Here is an 18,134-nt window from a genome sequence, read left to right as displayed (position 1 = left end):
TTGTCCCATTTCTCCATATTCTTACCAAGTAAGAGTTCACATCAGCTGCCTTGTGGCAACAGTCAACAGCATCCTGGGCTGCACTAGCTAGGGCATCACTGGAAGATCGAGAGAGGTGATTCTGCCCCTCTACGCAGCACTGGTAAGGCCACATCTGGAGTGTTATGGCCACATAAGAGACATGGACTTACTGAAGTAAATCCAGTACATCACCACAAAGATGACTGTGAGACTGGAGCACTTCTCATATAAGGAGAGGCCGAAAGCTGGGATTGTTCAGCCTGGAGAAGGCTGAGTGTGTATCAATACACATTCAGGAATGGGAAAGAATGAAGAGGAGGGTGCCAGCTTCTTCTCAGTAGCATCCACTGACAACTGAAACCCATGACACTTCATCCAAACACAGGAAAATACTTTTTTTCTGATCTAAGGGTGGTCAAGCACTAGGTCAGGTTGTCCAGAGAGGTTGTGGAGCCTACATCTTGAGAGATACTAAAAAGCTGGCTGGACATGGTCCTGGGAAATCCTAGGGGATTAGACCAGATGATCTCAAAGGATCACTTCCAACGTAAAAGATTCTACTTATTATATGGATGTTTAATGTATAGGTTATTTCCCTCCTAGAGAGGGCAATAAATTTGAATGATGCCTGAATCTAACATACAATATCTTAAGTGCAACTTAGACATTTAGTCTAAGTTAAAACAGGAAATCAAGACATGATGCTGTCAGACAAGGGGGGAAAATGGGCAAACCAAACTGTAGTTACATTTTAAGCATTGGGACAGTGAAGACTTAATAAGCTATGCTGCATTGACAAAACAGATAATTTCCATCTTGGTCATCATACTGTAAACTGTCATTAATTACACTGTAAGAAGTCCATAAAGTGAGTATATCTGACACTGATAAAGCAGGAAAGTAGTGTGCTGCTTATTCATGGAAAAACTGCTTCTGCCATACAGGCCTGGATCTTCACTAGATGCTTTTCCCCAGCCAAGGTTTCCCCCTGGTGTCAGCGATTAACAATATCGCGGCCTTGTCCAAAGCAGCGTCATTCTGTGTGCCGAAGAGAAGATGGCAGTAAGGGGCCGGCCGCAGCACGCTGCTGTTGCCAGAACTGAGCTGCCGAGTGCAACGCTCCGGATGAATTCTCTGGACGTGTGACTTTTCTCCTTCGCTTGTTAAGCAGAATTGCTACCCATCTGTTTTGCCGTGTCTTAGACAAAAAGTCACAGGCATTTCAGCCCGAACAGGCTGCCCAGGGAAGCTGTGGAAGGGGCAGCGTGCAAGGCCAGGCTGGGCGGATCTAGCGAAGATCCCTGCCCGTGGCGGCGCTAAGCTCGCCGCCATTTCCCCCCGCGCCTACATCTCCCGTCGTGCCGCGCGCCGCGCTGCGGGCGGGGCTGCGCGGGCGGCTGTGCGCAGGCGCGGCGGTCGGTCGGTGGAGCAGCCGGCAGCCATTGTCGCCGCGGCCGCAGAGCGGTTCCCTCACGGCCAGCAGGACTCGCCGCTCCGCGACGGTGCGTGGCCGCCCTTCCGCCGCAGGGGGGGGGGGGGGGTCGGGACGGGTGCGGGGAGCCGCCGGCGGGGTTCTGGCGGCGGTACCCCGCGGTGGGGCGGGAACGGGCCGAGGCCCGGGGGCCGCGGGCGGAGGCCGCGCTGGCGCCGCGCGGCGCCGCAGGCCCGGGCGGCCGTGGGGGAGGAGTGGGGGGGGGGGCACCGCCATCCATCGCTGCCCCGAGGGGGGAGGGCTGATCCCGGCGGGATGGCCGGGAGGAGCCGTCGCGGATTGGAGGCGAGCGCAAAGCTTCGAAGAGCCGAAGGGGCAGGCGCCGCTGCGTGGGCCGGCGCCGCGATGGCGGCGGGCCCGTGAAGAGGGCCCGGCTGCCTTGGGCAGGCCGCGGGCCTGGCGCCGTCCCGGGTCCTCATGGCTTCTCGAAAGGAGGGAGGAGCAGATGGCCGCTTGCTGCGGGTCCGTGCTTCCCAAGGGCTTTTCCGCACCTACTGAGTCGTCAGCGAGCGAACTCGGTTTTATTGTGGTAGGAGCGACGTGTGAAGCTCCGCGCCTCGCAGATCTGTCAATACAGATCTCGCATCCATTGTGCTCCCTGATTATGAGTAAATAACGTGCGGATGGGTTGTTCGTAAATCTTTCGCAGTATATTTGACAGGTTCAGTGGTGATCAGTTCCACCCACCCACCCCGTGTTCATTTCCTTTTGTGATTCTTCTCCCCACTTTATTTTTCTAGAACTAAAAATATCCAACAGCAGTTAGGCAGTCATTTTAATCTTTCAAATCTCTGTTGTTCCCAAAATGAGCGCTGTTGCCAGAGTGGCTGTTCTTGCCGTGTTTTAAAGCATACAGTTACGTAAGGCTGTCCTTTCTCTACGAGGGCCTGCCTTTCCCTTCATACCCACGGCTGGCCTGGCCAGTGTTTGTGTGGTAAGGGTGCGCCAGGCAAACCCTGTGTTGGAAGCACTCCGCGAGGGAGCTGAACCAGCCCCCTGAACTGGATTTCCCTGTGGCCATCAAAATGCACGGGTGAGCACAAAGGAGAGAATGGCTACAAAGGGCAGCGTAGGCTCTTCCGAGGTTCGGGGACTGAGGCCGATCTCAGTAAGTGCTGTCACAGTTCAAGCCCTCGCCCCGTAGAAAGCCCAGTACCCAGGCTTCCAAAACTCCGGCACTTCTCAGATGGCATGGTAAGTCTGAGTAAAGAAAGTATTCAGTAGAAACCTAGTGGGTGTATGTTAACAAAGAAGGTAAATCACATTAATTCAAAATATTGCATGCAAACTGACTGGAGTTATTTTCACAGCTAACATGACATGTCTCTTTACTCTGCCTGCATTAGAGCTCAGTATTGTAGTGCAAAATCACGTCATATTTCCATTCCTTAGGGCTCAAATTCTTTGTTTTTTTTTCTATGACAGAAAGCTCATTGAGTGAGCCAAATGATTAATATTTTCCAGTTATGAGATCTTAAAAATTTTTAAACCACATAAATTGAAAAAGTGACACCTTAAGGTAAAAGACGGAGTTTTACATAGAAAATCTCAAATTATATATCCTGGATCAGTGGATAGTTTTAAAAATTTGAATGCCTCAAATAGCCTTTTAAAATTTTTGCTATTGTTGAAATCTCATAATGCAAAATTCTTCAAAACCAGATAGACTGTTAAAATAACTTATATTTATGGTTACTGGAAATCAAAATAGTTTGATGACTACCATTTATCTTTTGTGTGCTAATAAAATTTTATTGCAGAGATTTTTCTAGATGAAAACGAAAGATTTAAGAATGTTTTATGTTGTTTGTTGTTATTCTAATGATTAGCATACACATTTTGTTCTTTTTTTCTTTTTTCAGCAGCTTCTAACCCAGTAAAATCTTTGAAGTTACAGATTTGGAATTTTGAGTTTCATGATTAAAAAGTACAAAACTGGAAGTTCTTTGTAGGTTCTGCTAGAAGTCAGCAAGACAGGATTTCATCCCTTCACTGGCTGTAGAGAATCAGGCTTTTAACATGTATACTTGGAAGACAGTAAAATCAAATCCTATTTAACCAAGATTTCTGAGATGTAAAAGTGATCTTAATCACCCTATTTTAAGTTTGTTAATCTGATAAACGGTGCTGTTTTCTTTTTTAGCATCAACCTTAAGATGAGTGGCTGCCGTGTCTTTGTTGGGCACTTGAGCTCACGTGCTCGTGAACGGGATGTAGAGAAGTTCTTCAAAGGATATGGTCGCATACGAGAAATCCATCTGAAAAATGGATTTGGGTTTGTGGTAAGTAACAGCTTTGTTTTCCTTGCTCTTGCTTACAGGTACTAACCTTGCTAGGATGATGTCAAGGAAAGGAAGATGTTTAAGATAATAGTTGCAGTGGGAAATAGCAAATACTAATAAACATTTCAGAATGCTTTTCATAATTTTGGATTACAGTTATGGCCAGGTTTTGTTCAAAATCTTGGTAATATTCCAGCTGCGTTGAATACATTGTTTGATCATAGTCTTCTGTGGCTTTAAAATTTACCCCTTAAGTTTCTGAAGACTGTATAAATATCCTGTTATGGCAATACAAAATTTTGCAGTCTTGACCCAGAAGAAAAGTTTATAAGAACCATTTCAGCTCCTCCCTCACCCCTTGTAGTCTGATTGGTCGTATTTCTTAAATAATGGCTTGTCATAAAAGCAGAGTAGTTGGCTAAGACAGCAGGTGTAATAGGTGCTGGCTGGTGGATTCAAGCAGCACAGCTTTGAAGTCTTGTGCAGCTGAAGTTCAACATACTCATCATCAGTACATGTTCATAGGGCATATATGTCTGTCAGACTATTAAATTGACAGTTTATTGTATCTCAGTTACCTACCACTGCTTTCTTGAGCTCTGTGCTCCTAAATGTCCAAATTTTGCGGCTTTACAGGTTCACAGATTGACTCTGAATCAGCCTGTGTTTTAACTATTATCTCATGAGAATTGAGAATTAGCTGTTGTACAGCACTTAGTTCAGACTTGAAAGGCTGATACTGCCCTCGCATAATGGCAGGCTTACATGCCACTCTTTCTGCCAAGATCAATCCCTTGAGTGAAGTTATTGGAAAAGAACAAAAGGACAGGCTTTGCCTACTTTAGTTTCATGTGAAAATTGCTCCTTTAACTCCTACACATGGTGGTTTCCCCTGCATTATGAGCTGCTTCTTGCTGACTGCCAGCAGGTAAATACCTGTCTCTTGAAAGTCTGGAGGTAAATGGCTGATGTAGACATGAGCCTGAGTTTATTTAGAGTGCTCTTTCCAATTGCTGCTATTTCTCAGTCCCCTGTCCTTGAGTGTTCCTCTTCTCTTCCTGGACAGGGCTGTTGACTCATTCAGGAACAACTTCTGTTCAACTCTTGTAAGCAAGTCAGTCAATCCTCCCTCCTCTCTAGTTCCTAGGTGGAACCATTTTCTTTTCAAAGATCGCTAATAAGCTTGAATAATTGTCTTATAAATTTATCTAAAAAATTTAATTGTTCTCCGGATAAAATTTTTTTTCTTTGCAGCTAAACAATTTTCCCTCCCATACTTGTCATCCCATCATTGTGCACCCATATCAGAAATCACTTCCATTGTTTGTGTAACTGTGTTCTAGGTTTTGGAAGGCTGACTGTATTCCCTTGAAGCTGCCTTTTCTTCCTGCTGAACAAACACAGCTCTCTCAACGTTTCTTTGTTATCAAACCTTCTGATGAGTTTTGGTTGCCCTCTGCTAGTCTCAGTCCAATTTTTCAGTGTCTTTTATGAGCTGGAGAGACCAAAACTGGACACAGTTCCAGGTGTGGCCTAATGAATGTCAAGTAGGATGCAATAATAGCACCCCTTGGTCTGCTGATTGTACTCCTACGGATGCAGCCCAGGATGCGATTTGCTGTCATTGCAGCAAGGCCACGCTGCTGACTCATGCTTAGCTGACTTTCCACGAGGATTTCCATGTCCTTTTCAGCAGAGCTGCACTCCAGCCACTCAGCCCCCAGCACATTCTGCTGCTTAGGATTGTCTTATGCCACATGCAGCACTTCATGTTTTTATCTTTCATTAAGACTTGTGATCCTTGTTTGCTTAATCTTTCAGCCTATCAAGGTCTTTATGTGGGATGGTTTTTCATTCTGGTATATTTATTTCTCCTTCCATTTCAGTGTCAGACATAAAACTGGTGAGGCTGCGCTTGATCCTGTCATCCATGTCATTTATAAACACATGGAATGGCATTATCCTTCATGGCACTTTACTGGCCATGTGCTGTCAGTTCATCTTTATCTTCTCTTATTTAAGAGTTGTATTTATAAAACATATTACAAAACCAAGTGATCATTGTTATAGTGTTAAAAGCATGTTTTGTTGTGCTTGATTGAAATCATTGCTTAATCTTTGAAACTAATTATATTTACTTAAATTTTGTAGATTTCAGGGCATAGTGTTTTCAAACTTCAAACCCTAAAGCTAGATAGACTTGCAGATGTTCAGTTTATTAGAAAGTAGTTAACATAATGGGACTTGTAGTTGCCAACTATTGATACTTTTAAATGCTGGACCTAAATTATGTCTTAAGATAATCTTTGCATCATCATGCAAGGATGTGTGATGTTTCACTTGGTAGTGAAACAGATTTCAGTGCAGAAGGGTGAAGATTGCTTAAGCCAGTATTGCTTCTGAAAAGCAGTTTATAGTTATGCAAACACTTTCTTCAACTTGAGAAGCTTCTTCTCTGTTGTTCGTTCCTTGCAAGCTGCAGTTCCACAATTTTTTCTCTCCATCTGCACTGTTGCTGCCAGCAGTCCCTACCCAGCTGCTTGTTCTCTCTGCTTTATTTCTTTCCTTTGTCCCCTTGCCTCTCATGGTGTTGCTGCAATTGTCCAGCCATATATAATGAACCTACCTGGGAAGCTGATCTGGTTGAAAAATAACACTTTTTGACCCCCACCTCCTGCAAAAAGTGTGCTGTTTTTCATCTGGGTAGGTTTCTTGACCTGGTTTCCTGCAGAGCTGTACAAGCAGCTTTGCCAAGAGCCAGTGGGCTGGACAGTGGGCAGAGGCTACTCGGGCTGACTAAAGCAGCGTTTCTGCCAAAAGCGAAGTGACAGATTGCATTGCAGCAGTAAATGGAATTATGCTTGTTACAGCTGATCTGGACCTGCAGGTGGCCAGCGCTGAAGAAGGGCTTATGTTTCATACTCCTCTTACATGGGCATCGTTTTGCCCAGCTAGTGAACTGAATTCACTCAGAAAAAAATTAGGAGGGCTTTTTTTTCTGGTTCACTCTTTCTTTGCCGGTTTAGTAAGAATCTTAAAAGAGTTTTGGGAGTGCACAACTCTCCTGCATTTGATCAGCTTATGCTGTTATATTCCATTATCCTCTGTGTGGAGCTGTGTTTTAAATTATATGCCTTGAAGTAATTTCCTCCACCTCTCCCCAAAAGTTTTTTAGATATTTCTTAGCAAACCAGGTAATTTAATTAATAGGTCCTGCAAATAAGTTTTACTGAAACAATTGGGGAGGCAAAAGGAGTTTGTGGGATGGAGGGAGAAGAAATTAACATGAATAGGAACATCTTGTCTTTTCAGTCATAAATGTACTAGGAACTGGCTTCCTTATTCAAAGTTCTTGGTGATACTTGCTGTAGAAATGTAAAATTTATAAAGAAAGCATGTTTATTAGTATTTGCATATACTGTGAGGGAAAATACATTTTTATTCCAATTTTCTTTTTAGGAATTTGAAGACCATAGGGATGCTGATGATGCAATTTATGAACTAAATGGTAAAGAGCTGTGTGATGAAAGGTAAGTGTGATACCATCATTTCCCTTAAGAATAGAAAAAGTGCTTTGCATCAAAATGCAGTGCTCTGACACCCATTTCCTGTGGTACTGTGGTGGGATATACCTTCCATAACTTCAAAGACATTCATTGGGATCCACTCTTGTTTAAGGCAAAGATTAGTTTGGGACTGGAGGAGGAGTATGGAGCAGGGCTGACCATTTTCTCTACTTGCACTTAGTTCTCTTTCAAAGGTAACTCGGGATCTTCTCATTAGGAATATTAGTAAGAGTGAATTGGATTTATTTAGTATTTATCTGTCTGTTGACCAGAAAATAAGCTGATGACAGCCTGTTACCATTTGCATCATTGCCCTTCAGTTTGCAGTAATGTGGTCTATAGTCATTGAATGTTGCAGTAATTTTTATTGTGATTATGGAAGCTGTATTTTAGGTCATTAGGTTGTTGTTAGTTATTTTAGTATACTTTTCTCTCTGTGAGTACACCTGGGCTCTGGTTGAGCAAATTCAATGTTTGTCTGAATTACAGACTTATGACAATTTTAATGAAAATCTGAGGGAGGCCAATGAGAAAAAACACCGGTCTGGCTCTTTAAGAAATGCCAGTGGTTGTGTTATAAATCATTGCTTGCAAGGGCAAGATAATTCTTGTTTGTGCACATTTGCTTCCAGTTGTGACAAGATTTAAGTCAATGTCAAATACTTAAAGTTTGTTGTTTTAATTTTTTATGTGGTTGGTTTTTTTTTGTTCCTGTCATAAGGGTCACCATTGAACATGCTCGAGCCCGAAGAGGAAGGGGAAGATTCTCACAACGGTTCAGTTATTACCAGTCGCAGAGTGGATCTAGGTAGGTGGTCTGAGCTCTCTGTCCTTTTCCATTAACAAAAGAACTGGAGTTTTCATTTTGTGATTTAGGGATCCAGCTCTGTTTTCCTGTATAGCTTCACGAAAGAAGTTTTATGTTCTCAAACCTTGCAGGTTCATTATGATTACTTGCCTTCTCAGGCTGAGGAGAGTGGGGATTTTAACTGTCTTGGAGAGGTTCACAACCTATTATGAAATGTGCCTTTGCCATATTGTGTAGGCACTATGCTGGTCTTGCTTCCTACTGTCATGTAAATGATATGAAGGAGTGTTGCTGCAGTTGGATTGGCTGATTTTAACACTAAGTCAAGAAAAATGCAGAGCTTCTCTATTGTGGCTTTTGTCACCAAACTGAGCTTACATGATAAATAGGATATTGTAGAGCAGTAGTTCAAGGTATTTGCTGTCTAACCAAGTTTTCACATTTCCAGTTGTGTGGTTATCAAAATGCTTATTTCAGCACAGCCTAGAAAAGGAGCAGTGCTAGGGCATTCTGCACGTGTTAGTAAATACCAGTTGACTAAGTTTGCTGACCAAGCAGGAGAGTCTCTCTCCAGCCATGGAATATGAAAACCAGGACACAGCTCATCTCTGGAATACCTCTAGAGAACATGCAGCATTTGTGGGGTTGTTCACTTTCAGTGATTAGAGCCAGTAGTGAACCTTGTGCTAACGTGCAGTGGAAGTTCTGCAGATCTGCATGTATTCTGCCAGACAACTACACATTACATCTTTTTGCTATATATCTACCTTTGTGAAAGAAATATGTGTGGAAGAATTTACTCTGTAAAAACATTCATAGCTGTAGCCTTTGCAGAGTAGAGTTTGGAAGAAAGACAAAGACACGGGGGACATAAACCTTCACATTTGTTGCAAAGTCAGAATTGCTACCAGTTACAAACCAATGTCTGGAACATCTAATTTGCATATGTAAGCATGTTAATTCGATTTTTTTTACTTTAGTGGCAATAACTTTGGTGTGCTATAGTTGGTCTGAGGTCCAGGCTAAAAGTGGACTTTCAAACTAGCAAGTTTTCTTGATTGAAGGTCGTGGGTATCTGTTGTTGTCATGTTCATGATGTCAGACTGCCAGTGCTAGACAAGAAGAGGTTTGCAATAATGGAAAATGAGACTCATCCTGCCAGTTTTATGACTCTCTCTTGTTTAAATACTTGGAAGATCTGGGTGTTCTGAAAAAAATTATGACAACCTTCTTGACTAAGAAGAATCAAGTCTGCAGTCCAGCAGTAAGGAAATTAATTAAATCTTTCAGCAAACTGTAGAAAATGTCAGATTTCTTAAGTTTAAAATTCCTTATGCTGGAGAAATTTTTTCTTTTTTTTTTTTCCTTTGAATTCTTCCAGCCGGTATGGGCCTCCTGTTCGTACTGAACACAGGATCATTGTTGAAAACCTTTCATCCCGTATCAGCTGGCAGGTGAGTTAGCATCTTACCTTCTCTTTTTTACACCTTATTTTACTACTCTGTAAATAGACTGTGTTCAGTCTAATTTCTTAATAAAGCCATCATAAATATTTAATGTGAACAAAAAATAAGAAAAAAGCTTCAGGGATTGCTAAAAATTAGCATTCAAACACTTTCAGAAGTCTTTTGTTTCAAAGCTGTGCAAATAGTTCTGTAACTAGATTTGGTAGTTGGAAACTGTTTCTTAATTCTGATTTTTTAATTTTGCCAGCTGATAAAACTTGGGAAGACTCTAGATTGTTTCTAAAATATTGAAACATGGCATTAATTCAAACTATGTCATCCTTTTGTATTGCTACACCTGTAAGTGCATGCTTTTGTTTTGATTGAAATTTATAGTCTTTTCTTATGTTTTGCAAAATATTTTTGTGACTCCAGTTAATGAGTGAGAGTTCTGGTAATACATCATTAATAGAGGGAATTTTAAGAGAGCTACTGTGTCGAGTATGCTTACTGTAGATGTTTTTTTTTTCAAACCCAAACTTTCAGTACTTGTCATTTGAAACTTTCTTACCACCTTCCTTTTTTTTGGTTTTTTTTTTTTTTTTGGTTTTTTTTCACCTCTTGCTAATGTTTTGCTAATATTAAGCTGGCTTTTAACAGAATAGCCAGGTAGTCAATTATTTTAGTTGTGTTCTGTGTAGTATACAGTGTATAGAAAGTTCACTTTGTAAGGACATAGCAACAGATGCTATTTACAAAAGGTGAGTGAATAGTGGAGTTTAGTCTTGTTCATTAACGTACATATTCTTTGAAGAGACTTTGATTAAAGTCCTGAAAGATGCAGTAGAACATGTTGAATATTCAAAGCCTCGGTCTTGGAGCTACTTCCCCACAAGGAGGCTTCTTGGCTTGCCTGGAGCTCTGCTGATGTGTTTCGTAAGAGTTGGTGCAATCCATGCAGATAAACGGTTGAACTCAGTTTATCTTCTGCATGACAGGTTCAAAGGGTTTGTAACAGTACAGTTGTGTTAATTATTGAATAATTAAAGAAAACCAGCTGAGTTGATGTGATGATCAACTGGATTTAATCTAAATATCTTCTGGGTTTGCTACGCAGTTACATATATGGAGAGATTGTCACTTGGAAACAGCAGTAGGGAACAGAGAAGTAAGCTATAATGGAGTGTTAAGGAAAATAAATCCTATAATGCTGTTTAGTGTTAAGTGCATAACTTGAAAAAAGATTAACATTTTTGTAACGTTCTTTTACTTGTGAATATTTATAATGGCTTTATGTGTACTTACATTTTAATCTGAAGCCCACCCAATTCAGATTTCATACTGGCGAATCTTTTAGCATTCTAATAAAATGTTTTAATGTCTCTTAAATATATGATGAGTTAGCATAAGAGACTTTTCGATACCTGCCTAAATAGACATCATTTGAAGGTAACAACCATATGCAAGCTGCATTTACTTCTGAAGTTGTACTGCTTTGGTACTGACTATAATGTTTTAACTTCTAACTATGCTACTTGTAACACATTAAAATAGCTAATCCATTAACAGTAGTGTCATTATTATTCCCTTCTAATCCCTGCTAGGAAGCACACTTATTATGGAACCTTGCTTTTAAACTTGCACACAGAATTTAATCTTTGGTGTGTCCAGATCCCCATACTTTGAGAACATCTATCTCCCTTAAAAGTTACTGTGTTGAGATATTTAAACATAGAAAAAGCCAGAAAATTTTATATGCAGATCAGTTTCCTCAGATTGTTGACTATATTGTTAATAGATAATCCCACCTCTAAGAGTAGACAAACTGTTAGAACTCTCCCTTTTTTTTTTAGCAAACATGTATTTCTGCATGTTCAGAGCTTTCCAACCACCTTCATCAGTTTCCCAGTATCAAATTTTCAAGTAGTTAAGTAGATTTGTGTTACATCAAGATGTATTTTCCTTTTTATGGTTGTCCTACACCTTATTTCTCTCTGCTGCTAAGGACAACAGGGTTTTCTTGTGCTATTCAAGGTGACCCAAAACAGTAAACTTAAGATAAAACTTGATTGTTCCACTGGTTAGGTAATACCAGGTAACTTTAAAACATTCCTCTAATAACAGAATGTTGAGCTTTTATAACACATGCACACTTCCTCTCCTTTAAGAAATAATGTTTGGCATCTTAATCATGTTGACATTGCAATTACAAATGATATTTCATATTAATGTTTCTTAGGATTCAGCATATAGTGTGGCAAGATTGTGGGAGCCTCAATCTTAAAGCCTAAAGTTACTGATTTGGAAAATAATTATGTAAATTAACATTTTCTAACTTCATTTTGACTTACCAGTCTTGGTCTGGTTAAATTCTCATTGACTTGAGCAGAGCCAAAATTCTATCCATCATCTCTAAATTGAGGTAATTTGAAGTATTGTTTTTAATAGAGACCAATTTTCATTTGCTGTTAGGGTTACTTTATATTAAGACCTCTGAAACAAGGAAAATACCTACTGCTTTCCACACGCCAGTTTTTAACATAAAACAATTGAATCGAAATACTAGATAAAACTAAGCTTTTTTATATTCTGTGGCAAATGTTCTAAAGTTTTTTCTTGGCTTTTTGTTTTGTAGTCTTTTGTTCCTTAAGCGTATTTCTAATCCTAACCAAGTGCATTTTGAACCTCTTCTAACAACCTTGATTTGGTTAACCTTCATTTTTCTTGTGTGGAGGAAAAAGAACCAAAGATTTGGGGGTTTTCTAGTGGCTGAAATTCTAGGGTTTGGCCTGTTCTGAATTTTCCTTTTGGTTCCTATGACACTCCTGTTTTTTGGCAGTCTAGATCTTGGTTTGCCTGGGTTTGATCTCGATTGGCTAGCACAGATCATCCTCGGGTTCTTTAGCCACTTCTGGAGACTGGAGACTATGTCCAGTGCTTTCAGGGCCTCTGGTACCTCCGTGAAGCATATTGCTATGAGCCATCACTGCCTTTCTCATGTAAGAGAGTTCCTCTTGGCCAGCTAGGTATTGGACAAGCAGCTCTTTGCTTAAGGTACCTTCTTATATCACCTGCCACTTGTGGTGTGCTGCGGTAAGTAGTGTGGGATTATAAAATACCAGATACTGTTGGGTAAAAGTGCTGCCTTAACTTAGACAAATGTTTAGCTTTTTAGTGACCTTTTGCATTATTTGTTTGTGCTTTCCCCTATTGCTAAGCAAGTAATTTTACTTGTCCACATTTAGCCTCTGTTAAGTTTAAGACAAGGATGTCTATTGATATGACACTATAGCGTGACGGATACTCAGATGAAACTGAAAAAAATTCCTTTGTAAAATTTTAAATTACATTCTAGTCAGACCTTTTTGCTTTTAATTTTGCTTTGAAGCTGGGGGAGGTGAGCATAAAGGTTGAATTTGTCTACATTTATTGGAATGTCATTTAACTGGGGCGTTAGTTACGAAAATCTGCATTTAATACTCTGCACTTCTCAGTTCTGATTTCAGGGGACATGTTGGTATTTTATGTATTGCATTGTGTTTTCATAACAGCTGGTTTTGGGATGTAGGATTAACTTGAAAGCAGTGTTTTATTCACTGTAGCTGTAAAATGATGGATCCTTTCTATATGCAGCTGCTATTACATAAGCTGTTTCAGAAACTTTTTTCTAAATTATACGTATATTTTTATATATAGAAATAAAAAGCATTAAGCAGTTTCAGCAGGGAGAGTTTTAGGGGAGTATTCTGCTACCTAACTGATTTGTGTCTTGTTCAAACTAAAATGTTAACTTTTGCTGTAGGACTTGAAAGATGTCATGAGAAAGGCAGGGGAGGTCACCTATGTGGATGCACACAGAAACAACAGGAATGAAGGGTAAGTTCATTTTGTATCTTTGTGTGATATGATAGCTGAAGCTATTAAGGGCATGATTTTTCTTCTAATACAGAAGTGAAATATAAATCTATGGGGTAGCTTAGATGTTGAAATTTCTCCAGTTAAAGAACCAAAACAATCCAAAACACAAACTGTCGGTAAGTAGGAGTTCAGTATTGAACTCTGTCTCTATTCTCTGTCATGAAAACAACGTATAAAAGCTGAAAAGGAAGGGAGAGCTCCTTTTAAATGTTAAGTCCTGCTGTCTTATTTTTACTTAGTCATTTATAATGATCTGAGGCCTGAGGCTAAAACACCTCCTGTCTGTGGCCACTTTACACTGGTTCAGCAGTCATGGGAAATGAACATAATCAACTTCCATGGGTAATACCTACCTGCCCAGTCTCCCTTCTCAGTTCTAAAGACTACAAAAACTTTGCACAACAAAGCAGGAGAGAAGGAAGTATGAATAGAGTGTCTGTGCTGGCAAAAGTACTCTAGGGCCGCTGCAAACCAATGCAACTTAGACCTTTTTTTGAGTTCAAATTTAAAAAGCCACCAAGGCTGGACTTTTCTATTCACTGTTAACATTCTTAAATAGGGCAGAAGAGTCTGCAAACTTGTTTTGTTTCATGGACAGCTTTGGAATGTTTAGTGTAGTGAGGACTGAAAGATGTTTCCTCAGCTGATGCAGATTTGTGTATCTTCCTGCATTTTCTCAGTCTCCTTGCAGATAGCAGTTCTGGTATTGTTTAAGAAGATGTGAGAGGTATGGATAGCTAGGACTGTTGGTGTCATGTTTTCTTATTAGCCATGTTTAAAAACTAGCTTTCAGAAGATAAAACAGAAAGCTGTGAATCGACAGATTAAAAAGGGCCAGACCTGCTTTCCCTACTTTTTTTGTTGCTCTGAAACTTTTATTTATTTCATTATGGTATACAGGGTTGTGGAGTTTGCATCTTACAGCGACATGAAGAGTGCACTGGAAAAACTGGATGGCACTGAGCTGAATGGACGCAGAATTAAACTGACTGAAGACCACAGAAGGCATAGGTATGTCACCTGACATGATAAAATTCTGCTGAGGACATGGATTTGGGTAGTATTGATGCCAAAGTTTGATTATGTAATTTTTTTGGCCCCAAGCTAAATATCACTGCACAGAACCACTTTTTAGCAGTGTAAACAGATTAAGATAAGAACTAACTTGCTGAAACAGGGTAAATAGAACACTTCTGGATGAGACTAAAGATTATTTTTAAAGACAAAATGTGGTATTATAAAGAAAGAACTTCTTAAAAACATGAATTTTGGTATTAAAAATGTTTAATTTGAAGGAAAGCTGTTTCACAGTCCTGTGAAATATTTCTCAAATAGTTGTAAAAGCCAACTTGTTCATGAGAATAAAAGAAAATCAGTTAGCTTGCTTGCATTATTCCTAAGCAGTTCTGCTGTTCAGTCATTAAAAAAACATGTTGGCTGCAGCTGTTTCATTGTCTCTTTCCATGAAAAAAGGGATGCATTGCTAGTGAAGGTGTTAAAACTCTAAGGCCTTAAAGTGTACTGGTGATCCACACCTTTAGAGACTTTCTTAGCCTCTTGAAAGAAACTCTTGTTTGCGTGGCATTTCTAGAGAGAATAAACACCACAGGTATAAAGTTCCATTTCTGTGTTTGTCTTGATAAATTAAATGATACTTCAAGGCAGGGTCTATACAGACAAAGAGTTGTTCTTTGATAGAGACTCCTCTGCCTAAAAATTGATTTCTCTCCTCCAGGCAGGAGCTAAGGAGAGGCATCTTTTATTAGGCAGTGCGTATTTTGCCACACTAGCAGAGAATGTCAAGGCCAGCAGTTCTTGATGGCCTTCACCTAAGAAGATACTGTCTTGATGGAGCATAGCAGAAATCTAGCAGCACTTTGAAAGGACTGAATGCTGTGAATTGCGCTTTCAGATGTTCAGATGGATGTGCTATGCATACAAAGTAGTTGAGAATTTTACTTGTTGTTCTAAATTCAGTAAGAGGTGAGACTACAACTTTTAATTATGTTTCTCTAGAAGCAGATCTCGATCAAGGAGTTACTCAAGATCTCGCAGCAGGTCCAGGTCTACAGGATCTTCCAGATCGGACAGCCGGTCCCGGTCCAGGTCAAGGTCCCGATCCAGGTCCAGGTCTCGCTCTCGATCCCGATCTCGCTCTCGATCCCGCTCTCGTTCTCGCAGTCGTACTCCTAAAAAGAGTTACTCCCACAAAAGCCACCGCTCCAGCTTGATAGCTTCTTCCCCCTCTCCCTCGTCTTCTAAAAGAAAATCTCGTTCTAGGTCGAGCTCTGCTCATAGCCGTAGTTAACCTGCTTTGAGAGATGTATTAATTAATTTGATTCAAGTTTCTTGAAGACTTGAGACAAGTTATATATGAGATCTGGGAGGGGAAGAGTTAACATGATGAAAGGGTGACCTCCTCTTACATTGCCAAAGTGCCTGTCATCAAATAGGCCATCTCTGTGAGGAGGGGCTGGCTGTCAGCTTTCTTCTTTCAGTGAAGTCTGGAGTGGGAAGTCTTTTTTATTTTTTCCCCTGCTATTAGTAAACATTTCTATCATAGATATATTATGTACACATAATGCTGAGGTAATGGGATGAGACAATACGCTGCTTTCTCCCTCTCTTGCCCCTACTTTCCCCTCCACCTCCAAGGCCTTTGACTTCCAAAATACTATGTTAGCTTTTGTCCTTGGTATTAAGTCTGAGAACAGGAAGTATAGATTTAATTCCTTTAAGGTTCTGTGGCTACTTTTCTGTGCGAGAATGAATGGACCAGATTAAATTAGTTTAGAGTTCCCCTTTTTCCCTGTTGCTTGGCTTAACAGGCTGTTTTAAGTTCCAGCTTTACATGACCTTGACAATATGCTTAATTTGCAGAAGACTTTCAGGAATACACATTGGTTAGTTGAATATTGTTCACTTGGATAATGAATTAATACTATGTTAAGCAGTAATGAAAGCTGGAATTTTCTGTTAAAATGAGACATACCATCCAGATGTCAGGTTTATTGGGAATCCATTATAATAATTTTACAGTAATTCACTAGTATGTGGTATTGTATGTATAGGCCTTATTTGACAGGTGACTTCATAAAACTGCACAGAAATGTCAATATGCATGTCCATGTTTTTGATGTTTATAAAAGTGACATAGCTTTCATACCCAAAAGTGTGATACTGAATAACATGTGTATGACTAGCAATAGTCTTGATGGAAAGGAAGGTTATTTTAGTAATGAGAGCAGCAAAAAAATTCCCAGGAAAAGTGTAGTCAAAATCTCCGGAATGCACAGTTGTTTTAATTAATAGAAATTTCCACTGCAAATACTGTTGTTCTTACAATTTGGAATTAGATTTTTTTTTAAACTTCTGTATTGTCAAAGAAGGGAAACATTTTTGGAAAAAATATGTAAATTAATCCCAAAGTCTTACATGTATTTAAATGTACCATTCCTAATAAAATCAAACCTTTTTCTGGCTTATTTTGCAGTTTTGTTTAATTGTTGTTGCTGTTGTTCACTTCAGTCTTTCTGACGCGATCACAAATTTATTTGTAGATATACCTGTATAGAAGCAAGAAAATGGCAACTAGAAACCAGTTATGATATATGAGAGACCAGATGCTGACTAACTGGAGGGCAGGATAAGATTTTACTTAACAGCAGAGGCTGTTTTAATAAATGGCAAAAGGATTCATTCTGCAGTCCTTGCAAACAGGTTTGTGTGATGCCTTCTGCTCTTGACACTTCAACAGAGGAGCCAACAACCAAATGGCCTCAAATGTTGGTGGAATCTTCCTATAGATAAGTTGTCACTTTTGAAATACTGTACTAGAGATTCTTACGTTGCCTACACAACTTGTGTACATATAAGGCTTCCAGGCTAACACCCTTTATAAAGTCAAGTTACTGGTGACCCTGCCCATGGCAGGGGTTTGGAATGAGATTTTTAGGGTCCCTTCCCACCCAAACTATTCTTTCATTCTTTGCATGTTCGGCATGATGTGATCTGAATATGCTAGCAGTTCTCTTACCACAGGACATTTTCCTCATAGGGGAAGGAAGCCTTGTCCTGCAGCATGCAACTCCTTGCAGTGTGGGCCACACCTGGAAGTCGAGCAGTGCAATTAGTTGCATTTCAGCAACTGACTGCATCATCCCCCAAAAACAAGAGCATATTTTCTGTGATGTTTATGGCACTTTATTGCTAATTACATTTTTGTCAGTTTAACACATGGCTTTTCATCCAAGGATATTCCAGTGGTTCCTAAGCATAAACTTTATTGTACTTGGCCGCATCACATCTCTGCTTTATTGATGAGAAGAGGAAAGCAAGTGCTATGCATGCTCACCTGTGGTTGCCAAACAAGGCGGGGGAGGAGGAGGAGGAGGAGGAGGAGGAATATTCCCACCAGGAAGGCCAGGATTCCTCACTGAGCAGGTTTGGCTCTGGCTCGTGCCATCTACTGGCTGTCCTTATGCCATTGCTCCTGGAGCCGCAAAGGGGCTGAGAACAGGGTGTGGGTTGTGTTCGAGGACGTTTCTCTTTCAAAACCACGGTGAAGGAACAACGTGAGTCCGAGTAGGAGGAAGTGCCTGA

At 40.3% G+C, this 18,134-nt stretch overlaps 1 protein-coding gene across 3 annotated transcripts; it reads left to right on the top strand.

The window, feature by feature from the left end:
• Positions 1-1,417: 1,417 nt before the first annotated feature.
• LOC128789193 (serine/arginine-rich splicing factor 5-like) lies at positions 1,418-17,017 on the top strand. 3 transcript variants are annotated; one of them, XM_053944853.1, is made up of 8 exons: positions 1,418-1,523; positions 3,657-3,795; positions 7,255-7,325; positions 8,083-8,169; positions 9,551-9,623; positions 13,417-13,490; positions 14,433-14,543; positions 15,549-17,017. In XM_053944853.1, exons 2-8 carry the CDS (start codon positions 3,670-3,672, stop codon positions 15,838-15,840), a joined length of 834 nt encoding a protein of 277 aa, XP_053800828.1. In that variant the 5' UTR covers positions 1,418-1,523; positions 3,657-3,669; the 3' UTR covers positions 15,841-17,017. The 3 variants fall into 3 exon arrangements, 2 of the variants coding, with proteins under 2 accessions (XP_053800828.1, XP_053800826.1); XM_053944851.1 differs by lacking the exon at positions 1,418-1,523 and adding an exon at positions 1,910-2,707; XR_008431344.1 differs by lacking the exons at positions 1,418-1,523; positions 15,549-17,017 and adding an exon at positions 1,902-2,707 and having other exon boundaries at positions 12,454-13,490; positions 14,433-14,457.
• Positions 17,018-18,134: the final 1,117 nt, after the last annotated feature.

Source organism: Vidua chalybeata, chromosome 6 (assembly GCF_026979565.1).
Source record: "Vidua chalybeata isolate OUT-0048 chromosome 6, bVidCha1 merged haplotype, whole genome shotgun sequence".
NCBI classification, from domain to species: Eukaryota; Metazoa; Chordata; class Aves; order Passeriformes; family Viduidae; genus Vidua; species Vidua chalybeata.
This window is presented reverse-complemented; position numbering and strand designations above follow the sequence as displayed.

What these genes read in the sequence shown, in the direction of transcription:
- LOC128789193 (XM_053944851.1), top strand. An exon ending in AAAGAGCTGTGTGATGAAAG is followed by an intron (nt 7,326 to 8,082) that starts GTAAGTGTGATA and finishes TCCTGTCATAAG; the next exon opens with GGTCACCATTGAACATGCTC. An exon ending in GAAGACCACAGAAGGCATAG is followed by an intron (nt 14,544 to 15,548) that starts GTATGTCACCTG and finishes ATGTTTCTCTAG; the next exon opens with AAGCAGATCTCGATCAAGGA.